This window comes from Cyclopterus lumpus, chromosome 6 (genome assembly GCF_009769545.1).
Source record: "Cyclopterus lumpus isolate fCycLum1 chromosome 6, fCycLum1.pri, whole genome shotgun sequence".
NCBI classification, from domain to species: Eukaryota; Metazoa; Chordata; class Actinopteri; order Perciformes; family Cyclopteridae; genus Cyclopterus; species Cyclopterus lumpus.
In genome coordinates, this window is record NC_046971.1 from 14,262,356 (window position 1) to 14,279,511 (window position 17,156).

Here is a 17,156-nt window from a genome sequence, read left to right on the forward strand (position 1 = left end):
CCACGGGTCCCAAAGGGACTGATGTTATCTGTCGGGAGAGACATGATTTCATCTCTTTATGTTTACCAGGATCATATTAGTGCATGTGTGTGCGTGTGTGTGCACGTTTACAAGTGCACATGTGTTCACAGATGCAGACTTTGTTGTTAATTCAAGTGAAGTCTGGGGAAGAGTCTGGTGCTCAAACGTTACACAGCAATAGAAATACTTCTTTGTGCTTTTGGTTTTGATTCTGTAAATTCAAGTAAAACCTTCCATATTGTAGCAAAACACCAAGGACACACAAACAACTTTTAAAAGTCTGAGTTTAGACACACACAGTCTGACACCAGAGGAAAAGAGGAAGTCGTTAATACCTTCAAGGGTCTTTTCAGTACCATTGGGAGCCCATTATTCCCAGCATGGAACCACATTCAAAGAGAAAGTAGAGCACAATCTTTCAGACTCATTCAGTGTGTCTATGCTCGCTGTTGATGTGCAGCGATGTGTGTTTGACTAGAATGTGCTGTATCAAAAAGACCTGGACATGTTTATGCAGTTGCCTACATTAATCTGAGATATACGTGGTTTTCTTTGGGTAACAATTTTACTGATACATACATTTAAATCACTTCCGAAGACCAAAGGAAATGTAAAAACAGCTTGAAATTGGTTATGGGTTGAATCTCTCAAAATAATCTCATGTGTCAGTTGAAAACAGAGACTCTAAGCAGGCAGAAAATGTCACCATTACGAAGTAAGTAAGTACTAAAATAATCACAGAAAATACGCTGTACATCATATACCGTATTTGACCTGATATTTAGGAAGACTTATGTAGTTTAGTCTGGTAAACAAAGTTTAACAAGCAAGCAATGCTCCCAAAAACATGATCATCAAGAGCCAACAAACCACCCTCTCCTCAGTCAGGGTGTTTTGGCTAAATGTTTTCTTAGTGACACAGTTACTTCACTCCTGGTTTATTTCACAATATTTGAACATTAGGAAAATGCTGTAGGGAAGAAATTCTCAGGTGACATATCCTGAATAACAAAAAGCCTCAAATTATAAATTGGCATCCGGATGCACACAGTTTAGTTTTGAACTTAAAACAAGTAAAACACTGGAGGAGGCAAAGGGAGTACGATTTTCTTTAGGATAATTTTGCATCTAATTGACACTCGAGGATCGTAAATAGTTGATTTGTGGAAACATAAAGTTTTCTGTGAAACTGTGTGTGCTTCTCTCTCTATTGAATTGGTCAGATATTCAGCACAGACAACAGACCACATGGGAATTGTAAATAATACATAAGAGAGGCATTGCTACGTGGGAGCAAGCGCTGGGCATTAACAGATTATACGAAAAAAACAAAACAGAATTGGGTGAAAGTGAAATGGAAAGTTAGTAATCTCAAAGATTAGATAATGAATCAAACTTATTTTTTTCATGAATTTTGGATGGCTTACAGTATAGTTTTTTTTGAGATAATTTTCATTTCCTTTCTTTCTCCATCTAATCTGTGTCATATGGGCCAGAGATAAGAAGGGAGTTCAGCATCATCTCTTCCTGCTCCACAATATCACATATGTCTAAATCTGTCCAGAAATAGGATATTTGTGTCAACTCTCTATAGGACTGGAGCTCCTGGGAGTCTCAGGCTTTGAACCTTAAGCGGACTATTATGTAAGGAATCGCCGATGAGGATGATTAAATTCCAGTCAAAATTCTTGAGAGATAATTTTTAGTATTTAGTAACTTAAAGTAAGGTAAAGGCATTCATTGCTCCACAAGATTTAGTTCATGTGTCCTCTGGTAGTGTAGGATTTAACACAGTGAGTTGTGCATGAAGGTGTTGTGGTGACATAATCTACAGTTGTAACATCAAAAGCCCATGGTGTTAGAGCAATGACATACACCCAAATCAATGTGATGAAAAATGTGAAAGTCCCTGGGATGCAGTAATCTGTTCCACCCTATTCAGGTCGGAGGTGTAGGCCACTGTGCTTCCCCATCAACAGTAATAGGCCAAATCCACAGGGATCTCCTGCCAATCACAGGCTCTTGCTATCTTAATGGCTTTTCCTCAGAAGCTGATAAAAGTGATTTGTTTACTGCACTGAGTAGATGAAGCAACACTGGATTCAAAGCACGAGCAGATAGTGTATTACTGTGGAAGTGTGCTTGGAAATTATTATTATTATTATTATTATTATTATTTCTAAAGAGTAATCCCTAGTAAAAGTGGATTTCGCCCAGCAGTGTCACCTGGCTCACTCAACTGTAGGCTCTGCCAAATTAAAGATGTTAATTTGTAAGCACACGCTAATAAGAGACATCACTTGCCTGGTTAAGACTCCAATTAAAATGCTAATTGCAATCCTGAACAATTTGGTATTCATTAGCCTCCTTTAGTTCCACTTTTTTGTCTGCATTCCTTTTGGTGCTTGCCAAAAAAACTGCCATTGTAAAAATATGTCTGATTATCTTCACTGTTGAATAGTTCTTATACAGAGAGAGCCCACACACATGCAGCACATTGACGTCCGGTCTAACAAAGCACTGTATTCAGTCACAAGGTTGCAGTAATGTATCTGGTGGAAGCAAATGAAAGACTTCAAGGACACCTCATGGACTACGTATTGAAAATGAGCTTTTTCATACTAATAAATGAACTAAACTAAAGGACATCTCACTATTACAAAAGCTTTCTTAAGATTACAGCTACTCAAGGGGGAGTCAAATAAAACTCGAAGCCTTCCCTTCAGTAGCAGCAGCAGCGCTGGTAGAAAGATTTTGACTTTTGTTTCCCTTTGATCCCGTCTCTGTCAACCCCCCCTTTTAGGTCCCTGATTGCCTCAGAAGAAGCAGGCAATGCACCAGCATGGTTGCCATGGCAACAGATGCAGGTGTTAACATATTGGATATGCAGTAAGCAAAGGTGTTTCAGTGTGCCAGTTTGCATGTTTGTATATGAGAGACTAAAGGAGTGACAGACAGTTGGACGGAGGGTAAGACAGGTCGACAGCTGTGGCATCTGGTCATAACAGCTGGTATTCATAGAGGCTCATAGACGAGTCGCAATGTATTGCTGCAGTTCAAATGTCACACAGCTCAGGATGAGGCGGTGCGGCAGCACTCCTTTCAAACCAAACACGTAGCAGAAAATACATGATACATGCATCTCTGTGTCAACACTTTCACTTTATAATCAATCAAAAGTAAAGAAATTGTGTCATTTTAAAGGACAGACTCAGATGATGCATCTTTATGATTGTGCATGTATTGTATGGGTGAGTGTGTTCATCTTCTGCCAAATTAATTCACCCCGGGGTTGTTACCGTGGAAGGGAGATCGGTCCCACGTTACTGAATAATGAGGGCTTTGGAGACTTTGAAGATATGGCCCCTGGGCTTTCTGATAGGATAGATGTGTGTAAAGTTTGGTGGCTGCTGTGGTTTTTTCTGACACTTATATTTGTTTTACGTCAGAAACACAAATCCAAAGGAAGGTGAAATAATAATAATAATACGATTATTATCATCAGACACAATATCACAATAGCTCTCTCATTTTCTCCCAGGCATTTGTCAAAGGGAGAATGTCTGCAGAGCACCCCCGACAACTTACAATCAGCAAAGGAGGCACACATCTGGAAGTGGTCCTGCCTGGTGACGGGTTGAGCTGTTGAAAGGGAACTCATCAGGGAAATCTCCGTCCCACCAACTCGTGGCTTCCGTCTTCATATGAGAATAGACAACAGGGAATATGTGTGTGTGTGTGTGTGTGTGTGTGTGTGTGTGTGTGTGTGTGTGCATTTGCCTTCTGGACTGTTGCCCTTATCAGCTAATTCATTTTTTTTAAATATGGGACTTCCTGATGCAAATCATAATTATGCCAAACAGACTATGAGGGGATAATCATATTACTGATTACTCATATATGATGATACACATGCGCAATCAGCTCTTCTCCCTTCTCGCGCCAACTGAGCCCAATCTTAAAACCGCGAGCAGCCGCAGACAGATTATCCGTGTATTTGAGAGCACAACTCTCAGACTGATAGACTTGAGCTCTGCAAGAAATGCGTCCTTCCACTGGAAAATTGACCTCATCTGTTGCTTTTTATTAAAAGAGAATACTGATGGTGGGTCAGAAGTAGTTGTTCTGCTCCAGAAGCTTCTCTCGTCTTGACCAATGGAATTAGGATGAACAGGTGAAAGTTGGATTGTGGAAATCAGTGGATCTAACATGCTCTAATGCGTAGCATTGACGGAGGGATGTGAGGGACACGCTGCTGGCCAAGTTTGAAATCAAATCCCAGAAAACGGACTTCAGCTGAGAGGATGCTTGTCGGTGAGTGGGATCATCCATATTTGCATGATTTAGGACGTTTGATGATTTCTCTGGGAGAAATGCAAGAGAGGTGGGAGTTTCTAATCTCTGATAATCTTAGTTTGAGTTGTCGTTTGATTGACACACTCTTGACACACAGGTCACAGACTTAGGTGCAGTCTGCATTTTGCGCCAAATAATTATCACAAAGAAAAACAAACCAGTGCGTGCCTGGACTTTTATATTGAGAGACAGGGAAGAGAGATTTAAAAGACAGGGCTACGCCATTGATTGATGATGCACTATGCACTCTGTTATTAAAGTAAAGACAACGTTTGAAATATAAAAAAACAAATCGAAAGGGTCTTTCATGCATTAGCATGTGGTGTCTGTGCCTGGACACGAGGATTTGGGCTGCTGCTGCTTCAGTTCGTCCTTCACACACATATTGTTATATAAGTGGTTCAGTGGAACAGATTAATTCAATGTATTGAATATAGTGAAATGTAATTAAGAATTTAGAGACCCATGTAAGCAGTTTTCAAACAAGCAGAAGACAACCAATAAATCGTCAATAACAACTGATGCAACTTTCAGTGCCAGATGCTAGTTATTGTTGGTCAAAATGTCTTTTAAACCCGTCACTTCCTACAAACTCTCGCAGTTGCATATCAGCCCATATGATAACTGCTATTTTGTTATGCCTTGCAGCTTGTGAGTGGACCTTCACAGGAACCTGTCAACATGCCACTTTGGTGAAAACTCAAAGAACCATTTTAGTGGGATGGTGCCCTTGAGCTAGATGCTCTATTTAGGTCATTTTATGTAATATACACAAATGTGGCAGAAAATATGACTTCATGACACAAAGACTTATTGTTTATTTATTTTGCCAAGAGTTCCTTCCTACTCTCGTCCACTGCGTTAGAAACCTTAGGGCAAAAGTAAGAGGTAGAAATAGGAGAAATAGTTAAGGAAGCAGATGGTCCAAGCAGTGTGTCCCTGTCAAGCTTTTGAACTGCACTTGATTGACCTGTTATATACATTCAGGGATTCATCCGAGACACCAAGCAGACACACAAATCCTGCTAAGCTCTCTCTATTTCCTTATTCCTTGATCTCTTTTGTTCAACTCCTCTGTATGTTTAGTACATGTCGAGAAATTGACAATAAAGCTGACTTTGAGCTTCACACACTCTTGGCTTCTTTTGCAGTGTGGATATTTCTCCTGTTTCTTGAGGGAGGATGTGCTCTGGCACAAAAAACTAAAGGTAAGATTGATACATTCACTGCACTCCTTTGATATAGGAACTACACTAAAGGGACACCCCACAATCAAAAATACATTTCCTCTTACATTTAGTGCTATTTATCCATCTTGATTGTTTTCATATTCATGAAACTGCTCACAACAAGGTCTGTGGATTGACTTGAGTAACCCGGTCATAATTTCTGGGAAGAGACATTGCTTTGAGCACCAAAAGCCAGGTGCCTTATAGTCCCCATTATATTAGAGAGATATGGTCAATATCTCCAAAATTTAGGCAACAAACACATCTATCCAGCTGACTTGTAGGTGTCTACTGTCTTTACATTTTATCATCAACTGCACAACTAATGTTTCCAAAATTAAATAATTCTTGGCTCTCATACATACAGATGGAGGTGCAGGATCAAAAGGGGTTAGACCTTCTCAACGGCCGCAGCAATCTCATCACTGTGGAAACTGGGAACGAAACACAGAAGGTGGCACCTTCAGTTCCCCAAACTACCCGAAAACATACCCTGCCAACAAGGAGTGCCTGTACGTACTGGAAGGTAACCAACAACCGAGCCTGATCATTTCACTGCTGTTAAAAAGGTTGAGCTCCTGTTAAGTTTCTGTAAATGTTGTTGATTTGGATTTTAATTAGGTCACAAGCCTCTGATGGAAATTAAAGGGAATCCCTGGAACAAAATAACACTTCTATTTATAATGATCAGTCTTGGTCACACTGGTGTTTGGATTATTGTTATTTCAGTATTTATTCTCTGTGTTTGAATACTGACCACTCACAGTGCTTTTCTCATTATATGGGACACCAACAATGCATCAAACTTTGTTGTACTTGTGTGCATCAGTTTCCTATAATTGCTACTGGAGCACACAAAACAGTCTGACCCACAGTAATTCTTGGGTAAAAATGTTAAAAGGAGCACATGTTTTTTTCACTGCGCTTTCCATTTTCTGGTAGCATAATGTCCTTGAATCACATCTGTGTAGATGTGACACATCGCTCTGCTTCCTCAGCTCTGCCCCGCCAGCGGATAGAGCTGCTGTTTGATCAGACCTTCTACATCGAAGCGTCATTTGAATGTCGTTTTGACCACATCGAGGTGCGGGACGGCCCCTTTAGCTTCTCGCCACTCATCAATAGCTTCTGTGGCTCGGCCAGTCCTGGACTCGTCCTCTCGAGCGGACGCTTCATGTGGATCCGCTTCTTCAGCGATGAAGAGCTTGAGGGGAGTGGCTTTAAGGTCCAGTACAGCTTTACAGCAGGTGATTAAAACACAATGGCAAGGCAATTTTCTCACTATACCATACTGGTATTTAGTGAATGTTCATCCAGTCTTCTCAAATAATGCTTTGATCAAATGTTTCTGCTGTTATTATCAAATATATATGTCCTTCCACTGATTTGCCTCAAAAGATCCTGAGTTTCATCTGCACGTGGGAGGACTCTTAAACCCCATCCAGGTAGTGCAACCACACCACTTGTTGTATCTTTAGATCAATATGCAATGCAAAGTCACGGCAGCTTCCTTTCACCATCGACTCCAATCATCTCTTTCTGTTTTCCTTATATCTGCCTCTTGTCATTGTCCGTGGGTCAGATTGTCAGTTTGAGCTGACTGGGGCTGACGGCATGATCCGTTCCAGTCAGGTGGAGGAGGATTATAAAGTGAAGCCGGACCAGGCAGTGGACTGCATATGGACTATACGAGCCCCTACGAACAACAGGGTATGGCAAGTTATCTTATGCACAACAGCAGAACAAGCTTTGATTCTTTAAAACCCCAGAGTTTAAGTGTTTTATTATTCAACATTCCCTGACAGTACATCCACAGCTTGACATATATGCGTATATAACGCAAACTTATGTATTCATAAAACTCAACATAAGTACACATACAATTAAGCTAGCCCAAAATGATTTATATGTGATCCTTTAACGCAGAGATTCCTTCAAACGTCATAGCAAAAGACAGGGAACTGCATGAACATCTCTCCTCAATGTTTATTCCAGATTTACCTGCGATTCTTGGAATACCAGATGGAAAACTCAAATGAATGTAAGAAGAACTTTGTGGCTGTTTATGATGGCAGTAATGCCATTGAGGACCTAAAGGTAATATATTTTATAACATATATAATATGCATTGTGTTACTGCAGCCTATAAAATCAAAGTACCTCAATACGATGTTGTGTATTCGTTGCACATTGTATTGCATCATACTCTGTTTTTCTCTCCTTTTGCTACACAACAGAGTTTATCTTTTTTTCCTTGTCATACATGCTCATTTTAATTATAATAGTTGAAGTTGCAACTGTTCTACAGACCTTGACCTCAATGAGACAACACATCCAAAACTATACGAGAAAATGGTGTGTGGTTTCTTGCAGGCCAAGTTTTGTAGTACAGTAGCTAATGACATCATGCTGGACACCGGTGTAGGAGTAGTGAGGATGTGGGCTGATGAGACAAGCCGGCTCAGCCGCTTCCGGATGCTGTTCACTTCTTTTGCAGACCGTGAGTTTTCCCCAGATTATTCGTAATCTTTGTTTTTTGCCATTTTTGCCATTGTCCATTTTGTTTAGTTTCAGGTTGTATGCTTTTTAAAGAGTAACACTGTCTTGATATCAGTTGTATGAAGAGCCCAACCCAGTCCCTAGAAAAGAATACTGGAGTTGTAAGTTTCAGAAAAGCACGGAATATAAATCTGTTTCATATCAGCCTTGTAACACTCTTGCTGAAACACACATTGCCTTTCGGTTAACGTATTGAAACAATTGGTTCAGTTTAAGCAACAAAACCACTTGGTGAAGGTGAGAAGAAATATCATAACAACCGCCCTGAGTGGACTTTCTTACACAATGTTGGATAACAAGCGTGAAAAGAACATTTACTTGTGGTTTCACATGGGACACAAACAGTGGTCTCCTGGGGGAAGTCCTATATGCAACCCATATACTTATATGAGCTTCATTTTAAATTATAATTATATGACTTTCCTCTCACTGTTTTACGACCTGCTCTGTTGGCATCCCATACTAATCCACTTGTTTGTGTTTCAGCACCCTGTTTAGGCAGTGCATTCTTTTGCCACAGTAACATGTGCGTCAACACTTCTCTGGTGTGCAACGGCATTCAAAACTGTATCTTTCCCTGGGATGAAAGCAACTGCAAAGGTACTCCAGTTGTGCCAAAGCACTTTGCAATTCTATTTTAGAAGATCTGCTGTGCTGTATTAAAATTAGTTGTATAGCGTTATGTCATATGGTACATGTTGTGTCACACTTGCTTGAGGATGTGTGGCTTTCAAATAGACACTCAGACAGGCTCCTCTCTCTTCTTTTTCTCAAATGTATTTTATGTTTCTCCCTGATTCCACAAAGCAGTGCATATTGATGAATGTTGGACGGTACAGCATATCCTTTCAAAATGTCCTTGTAGCAGGAAAATCACGATCTCATCTTCTTTGACACCTTTCCATGAGCCACAAAGCAGCAAAAGGCCTTAATGGCCTTTTTGCTGCTTTGTGGCTCTTAAGCATCTCAATTGATTGGGTTGGATATTTATCAGTAAAACTGGCTTTTAGTGAAGGCTCTGAATTGTCCCTGTCAACCAAAGATACAGACTGTCCTGATGGGAATGGCAAAAAGTTATTGACCGAGGTACTCTCTGCGCCTATAAATGTCTCTCATAATTTATCTCTCCTTGTCACTCTTCATATTGATCATCTAGAGAAAAAGAGCAAAGGTGTTTTCCACCAGATCACAAAGACTCATGGGACAGTAATCTGTGTGTCGACGGGAGTGGTGCTACTGCTCCTCATTGTCTCCATCCTGGTGCAAGTCAAACAGCCACGGAAGAAGGTAATATATAGTAATGTTATTTTTATTATTAGTGACAAAATATTGGTGTAGAAATAGCTAATTATTTTAAGTGTTTTGAATCATAATTTGGTGTTGGTTAGGTGTTGGTACGTAAGAATAACCTGTTCCACCGAGGCGGACCTCCAGGAGGTGTTTGACCCTCCACATTATGAACTCTTTAACTCTCAGAGGACAAGGTTAGTTTGAATACTTTGATACATTAGTAGCTGTACATGGTGATTTTATTATACCTAACAACATTATCTTTTTTTAGGATATGTCTGGGGACCTTGGGGAGTTATCAGAAGAACTTCAGTCCCTGCAGGCGCTCAGGAGATCCTCATCGGGTTCACGCTGCATTCACGAACACCACTGTGGCTCTCAGGCTTCTGTCAACTCCGTCAAAGCCGGTCAAGGTGCACATGACATAGACAGTGGATCCCTGGAGCTTACCCCTTTCAGAGGGGACCTTCAAAGCTCATTACCTCCCTTTAGAGACTTGAACAGCAGTATGCGGAAGAAGAGCTGGCCTAGTATGAAACCAGGACGAACGCAAGGCCATCATGGTATGGGGGATAGAGTGATGGGGCGGCAGGATAGAGTGATGGAAGAGGGCGAAGAGGAGGAGGAAGATGGAAGGTATGATGTGTATGTACGCAAAGCAGGAAGCCGAAGAGGGAATTATGAAATGGCCCAGCAAAGATCCTTGTCCATGGACTTCTGAAAAAAAGTCATAGTTTTTTGGGCAATCCTGGACTCTTTTTTCCCCCTGCGTCCTTCACAGGGAGGTTGGGTAATACAGGGTCTGTTACAGAGCAGTTCTTCAGGAGGGGAAAAATATTTAAGATACTTGAGCACTGCCGTCTCTATTTGAACACTGAAACAGCTGACAGGGAGCTGCTATCGTATTTGTGAACAGTGTAAAAGTGAATACAGATTATGCTGTGTATTGTTCTTGTTTTCAATGTATTTTGTTAAAAAACATTTTACTGTAAAGCAAATAGATTTTGTTGAAAAATGTTTTCAATCGGTGTTCAGGATCTGAATAAATGTTTTAAGGAAGTGTGGTTACAATGTAAAAATCACCTCTCAGTTTCCTTTAATCTCTCATCACCTGTATTAAAGAATATATATGTACATTTCGGCACCCATCGTGGTCATGCCTTTGAGTCGAGTCAGCAGGTGTGTGTCATCAGGAATCTTCAAAAAGGTGTGGTGGTTGGAACTTCCCTTATAATGTTCATTGTCACTATGACGAGTAGTATAATTATATAACCACCAAAAGCATCAGACTGTTTAGCATTGGTAAAGTCTAACCTTATATTTCATTTTCGATTTGGGCTGTGGACACGGAATTAAATGATAGGGTTTCAAACTTGTCTAATGGAGATTTAAAAAAGGTTTTGAACTGATTAAGTCGACGATCGTTTCCTGTCATTTCTTTTGCTCAGTACAACACATTCACAGTCGACAGTGTACACCTTTGGCCGCTTTGAACATGTGTCATCCCAATGATGATGTTGACGAGAACGTGTTCAGTGTGCCAAACTGCTTCGATAACCTTGAAGCTGGAGGACAAAAAACATTCAGAAATCCAGAAAATGATTTCTAAGCCAAATCCTTGCAGTATACTGAGCAATTATGTGGGGTTCATTCGTCATATTCAGAAAATTCACTGGGCAGATAATTAATGGAGCAACTATGCGTACACACAGAGACAAACATGAGCGTGCAGTATTGTCACTACATTATGGGAGCTGTTTATGGCCATGAGCACCATCATGCTCAAGAATAATTAATACAATAATAAAAGGTTTGCTCTGGTTGGATACTTTCTGCTCATAACAAAAAGAATAACAAAAAGAACAAACTGCTGATGAGTGTCAAAGGATAATTCCTAATGACTTGTACTGTGCTGCTCAAAAGCATCCAAAGTTGGTCTTATATTTGAAAAAACACGACTTATCAAATCTATTTCTTTCACAGGAAGTATACATCTGCTGAGTGTTGCTGTTTTTAGTGAAACTGTGGTGCACAGTCATTATTTTGTATCATATCTGGGGCACATTAGTGGATTGCTCCAAATAAACTAAAAGTAGATCAATAGGCTCAGGTGATGCATGCTGCATGGCTTTTTATTATAGTAAAATGAGTCAACAGTTGGATCTGTGATAATAGCTCAACCTACCATAGGTCTTTGGCCTGTGTTCCTTAACTGAATTCATAATGAACACAATGGAAAAACAAAACCAAATTGTTACTAAACAGGCAAATCATTTTGGACACATCCCATCTCATATAACTGTACAACCCTTCTGTTATATTGTGACGGGGACTGTCTGACCTGAAACCAAGAAAGTGAACATCAGGTTGACTTTACAGTAGTAGATCAATGAGTGAGTCAGGTGATCAAGCACCAACAGGTTGGCCTGCAGTCTGTCAACCATTAACAGAGAGTTCAGCTCAGAGACAAACCACGCTTGAACATGGCCATGTAGTTTAGGATAAAATAATGTGAAAGTGATCCTTGTGCGTGTGCGTGTGTGAGAACACTGAACAACACTATCACATGTATGCCTGGTGTGTGACTTCAGTTACACAACAAGCCAATATTCTTTAATGAGATCCTCACTATTCCAACTCAGAAATGCTTCTCAGACAGAACTCTCTTTTTTTGTCCAAGCAGCACATGCTTCTGAAGTGACACAATGGTGAATGCAGATTATGCAACCATAACAGGTTTTCATCATTCTTGTCTTGCACTACAGAGGGACTGTCACACACCAAGTCAAGTATTCAACAAATAGAAAGCACCTTATCAAACAATATAAATGCATGTGCCATGGAAATCACATGACACAATAATTCCAGAATTCTCAATGGTGTTTTTACATTACATTATTATTTTTTTATTAGACCTTTATTTAACCAGGTAAAATCAATTGAGAACCAATTCTCATTTACAATGATGACCTGGCCAAGAGGCAGTAGCACAGTCCAGACAAGTGACACAAACAGCACAGATACAATACAGTATGACAAACACATGAGAAAATGGCTAAAAACAACATAGGTAAATTAATAAACACTATGTACAAAAAAAAACGTGGATTACTGGATGATGGAAGAGAGAGAGAGAAGTCAGGGCTGGTCGGCAAGTAAAGCTGTCAACTATGACTTGTTGCAGCTTTTGTTTGAACATGTTGAGAGAGGTGAGAGCTGTTAGTTTGAGTAAAATGAAAGGCGTTATGACCAAACACAGTACGGACCTTTGGAATGATGAGCCTAATGAAGTCACTGGATCTTAAACGGCGATTGCTGTCAGAAATGTGCAGAAGATTTGAGAGGTAGCGAGGGGTACATTACATTACATTAATAGCACATGTATAAATACAACACCATTCTACAATTCATCCAGAAGTCCTTTTTTGGCCCCATTAATAATAATAAAAAATATGCTCCCATACGCGCAATGACTTTGTTCAATAAATAAAAGAATCAGCAACTGTAGAACAAAACACTGCATCACTTGTTGTTGTTTTTATTCTTTTGGGAGTCTTTGTGTGTCCTTCATCTTTTCTTCTATTTCTTTTAATCCGAGGCCCACAAAATGAAATAATTTTTTGTTTCAGTCTACATTGACATGAAGTCAGGAAGTGCGCAGGCATGCGGTCAGTCTGCCTCAGGCCAGTTTGTTGTTTCCGGAGCACAACAAATGTCTCCCAGCACTCAACTATCAACATGAGGTACTAGTGATTCTTCAAAGAAGGCCAGGCGTTGGTGTGCCACCAGGGGTGTATTCTCCCCAAGAACGGCATCCGTGAAGTTAGGCCGTCCCCAAGCGTAAACCACACTGTTCAGGAAACCTTGCAGGGACACACTCGCAGCCTGAAATAAATAAAGATAATGCAATCTGCAACTCAGACAACAGTTGACATTCGAATTTTCTGGTTTAAATCCTTGCTCTTCTGAAACATACCTGTATCATATAAATACCAAAGAAGCTGCGTTGTTCAATGTTTGTCCAGATCGTCGGGGTAGACAGTAAAATGAGCAAAAGAGCTAAAGCAGGAAGAGAAACACAGTGAGGCATCAATCTGATATTGATTTCAATTTGACGAAGTATGGTACATTACATTTAATTATGTGTGTGTGTGTGTGTGTGTGTCTGTCTGTGTACCTGGTGCCCAGCAGAATAAGATGACAATCACCATATTTCTTGTTGTAGAAAACACTCTTTTGAATCTCCTTCTTGAGCGTCCATCTCCCTCCACAGGAAATAGCCCTTCTTGCTCATGTCCTTCATACCATTTACCAACCTTATAGTAAATGACCTGAAACAAGAAAAAAAAATGATAACAGTCTGCTTACACACATTTTAATATTTAATTAAAGGCTTTAGATAGCACTGTAAAATAGTCATAACTATATTGACAGAAAAATGTTAAATGTCAAATGATTGCATATTACTTACAGAGCAAGACAACATCACTGCTATCACAATGACGAAGAGAAAACTTCTGATGAAAGTGTCATGAATTCTTTCCTGGGAAGAAAATAAACATAGCTTAGACACATTACAGTACAAAATAACAACATTTCTTTGATAATAAATACAATATGTAACAATGCCAATCAAATACAGCAACATTAAATACTAATAAAACAAATGCTTTGAAATTAAAACACTGCAAATTAAAGTGAATGTAAACAAAGAGTCTTTTAGTTTAAGAAAGAGTGTTATACTCACAGCATCAGAGCAGGAATCCCTCCAGACATGCAAAAACAAAATACAACTAAGAAAAGAAAATCAAAAGGTCAAAAACGCAGCTCAACAGACCTATTTCATTTCTGTTTGAAAGTGGTGACTTCAGTATAAATTCATAATAAAATGTCTGTGCTCACCTTGTGCAGTATTTGGTGTCATTACGGGCGATCAATGATCTGTTAGTGACTGGAATCAGCAAGGTAGATTTTATGAAGGGAGTGAGCACGTATGCGAAGTACATTGTGATGGGGATCAACCTGTGATATTGGAAAGACAGAGATACAGAATTAAATTGTGTATACCAAGATGAAGTCCGAAATTGCTGGAACGGTCATAGCACACTGTTAACAAACTCACCAAACAATGGCATATACAGGTATAGCGACTATTTTTCTTCTACACTGACTCTGTAAACCAAATAGATTTGGAGAATTACATTATTTAATTAGCTCTTGCTGTTTTTGTACAAACTATAATCCAAAAATGCAGTGGAAGCCTCACCTGCACCCCCTCTTCCTCTGTGGGTCTTGCTCTCCACCCTTGGATTGCGTTCTTTGATTTCCATGCGTAAACCACCACAAGCAGAAATGATATGAAATAGAATGTCTGAAACAGAGTGGACAAACACACAGATATGCAACTGTCAAGGATAGCAATGTAATGCAGTGATGTATGTTTTTGTTTGCATGCATTCAGTTATTACATTTAAATGTAATCTATCAACAGCGGTGACTAGTTGGAAACAAAAGTCCTTATCCTACTCCATTAATAGTTTTTTTGAAGAGGTTAAATTGAGGTGTTTTGAGAATATCACTCCAACCTATGAAAATATTAATTCATCCTGGTCACTTTTCACCTATTCAGAAATATAACCTGACATTTTTCTTTGAACAAATATGTTTACTTTAAAAGGCTAAATATTGTCCATATTAGTATTTTGAAAGAAAGCCACAATCTTAACTGAATGAAACTAAGTAAAATCTATATCTCCTCTGACCTTAACTCTCACTGTGAAATACAATGTGACATGACACAGCAGCAACACGGCCAACCCCTTTGCTTTATAGATGCAATATAATAAACAATCAGTTTTGACTTATTTTACTGCTCAGTCTCAGTTACAATCCTAAGTAACTGTAGTGGTGTGGATCTTCAACCCTGAATTACCTAAATCTAAGTGGATGTATTTACCCAAGCTTTGCTCCACATCCCTGTCTAGTTCAAGTAGATTAAACCTCATCCATGAACCTCCACCCACCAGGAAACCATCACATAATGATTCAGGGTAAGAGGACGAACTAAGTGAAAGTAATTGTTTCTCACCAGTGACAGCGGCAGGCTGTATTGGCAGATGGCTACACTGTTGTCAGCGTTCACTTTGTTCATGACACTGGTGGACATCAGGATCAGAGCCGCCAGGAGGTCTGCCAGGGCCAGCTGCACCAGGAGGTGCACCTGCAAACAAATACATACAAAGGATGTTGCTGCGCTCTAAAACTGGGCATAAGAAGACAAAAGTCAACAAATGCTCTGCACTGAAAGACAACTATACAACTTATAGAATATATATTTAGTCTATTGATCAACCACACAACATACAGTAACACAAACACATAAGTACAAACAACTTGATTCACCTGTTCTTTTAGGTGCCTCCATCTCACCATGGAAACCACCAGGACAGAAAAACTTCCAATGACACTGCAGTGTGTATAATATGGAGTATTATAAACCGAGGCACTCGTAAACAGAGCAGTACACAGCAGCAGGGTGACTGAGTTTACTGAGGGAAGTTTTTAGCAACTACAAATATCTTGTGAACTACAACTATTAGAAATTTAACTATGGTAAAAATATTCCTAATGGAACAGACACATGAGGTAAGAACACTAAAGAAATAAAGAAGAAAAGAAAATTCATAAGCCCCCCTCTTCTTAACTGTTGCCATACTAGTTTGGCAAACCTCTCCTGATCAGAAAACTGAAATTATAAGAATGTTATTCTGCTGATAGCCTTAATGTACAACTTATTTCATATGCTATAATCTGGGTGCTATATAAAAACTCCTAATGTAAATAAATACAAGTTGTTGCCGGTAAGAAATCAAGAATGAAAGAGAAAACGAATGACAAAGTATTTTACCTAGGAGTGAGTAACACTAAGTACTCAGTAGAGAGAACATCAATCTAAAGAAAAAACATAATTCAAACATGTTACCAGAAATGTACATATTATTTGCATCCTAATAGTTTTCATTCAAAGAAGCTGTTTTCCATTTCAATTAATTAAAGCATTCACAGAAAAATAAGCTATTATTTGTGTCAAGTAAGTGCATACCTGATCTCCACTTAGTATACTATTGAGCTCCATGTTGAATTTCCAATAATCAGTCTATTCAAAACTCAGACACTGTTTGTGCACAGCTAAATTACTTGTCTTCATAACAGGTCTTTGTGAAAATATGATTTCTTGTCAGAACACACCTCTATAAAAGTCCACACCTTGTCACGTGTTGCTGTTTTGACTCCACCTGCTTTGAGTGTGTGCTTAGTGCAACACTTTTAAATATAAATGGGAATATTCCTGGTTTTACTAACAGTCTTTCAAGAAATTAAAACTATGAAACAGAATATCCTCCATACTATTGGGATATTGTTAGAGGCTTCAATTGTCTACCAAAATAGCAGTTGTAGACACTAGATGCCCGTATGTTCTCTGCTGCTGTGCATCAACTATCATGAGAATGTCTCTGTAAAGTTTTGACATAATAACACACACCGTCTCTCATACACAGGGGGACTGCGGAGTGCAATGACTGGGTTACTGGGTGCACAACTTGCGTTATATTATGATAAGCGTCTGTGTTACAGAGACATCTCGTGGCATGAAACAGATTTGCATTTTACAACGTGATAAAAACAACTTTTAGCATTAAA

The 17,156-nt window shown here is 39.4% G+C and overlaps 2 protein-coding genes across 3 annotated transcripts; one reads left to right on the top strand and one right to left on the bottom strand.

Annotated features, from left to right (window-relative positions):
- Positions 1-4,187: 4,187 nt before the first annotated feature.
- neto2b (neuropilin (NRP) and tolloid (TLL)-like 2b) lies at positions 4,188-10,176 on the top strand. The gene is given in 14 exon segments (XM_034534638.1): positions 4,188-4,195; positions 4,286-4,335; positions 5,529-5,585; positions 5,974-6,132; positions 6,605-6,853; positions 7,005-7,049; positions 7,186-7,316; positions 7,602-7,703; positions 7,980-8,106; positions 8,652-8,765; positions 9,322-9,452; positions 9,554-9,589; positions 9,591-9,653; positions 9,727-10,176. Coding segments are annotated over 14 exon segments (1,722 nt in total).
- A 2,347-nt stretch (positions 10,177-12,523) lies between these two features.
- Positions 12,524-16,652, bottom strand: si:dkey-30c15.2 (uncharacterized protein LOC558938 homolog). 2 transcript variants are annotated; one of them, XM_034534920.1, is made up of 12 exons: positions 16,558-16,652; positions 16,363-16,406; positions 15,858-15,921; positions 15,544-15,675; positions 14,722-14,826; positions 14,578-14,627; positions 14,358-14,477; positions 14,203-14,221; positions 13,927-13,998; positions 13,633-13,786; positions 13,432-13,514; positions 12,524-13,340 (listed from the first exon to the last, which is right to left on the bottom strand). In XM_034534920.1, the coding sequence occupies exons 1-12, from the start codon at positions 16,588-16,590 to the stop codon at positions 13,182-13,184; spliced, it is 1,035 nt and encodes a 344-aa protein (XP_034390811.1). In that variant the 5' UTR covers positions 16,591-16,652; the 3' UTR covers positions 12,524-13,181. The 2 variants fall into 2 exon arrangements, with proteins under 2 accessions (XP_034390811.1, XP_034390810.1); XM_034534919.1 differs by having other exon boundaries at positions 14,203-14,248.
- Between the last annotated feature and the right edge of the window lie 504 nt (positions 16,653-17,156).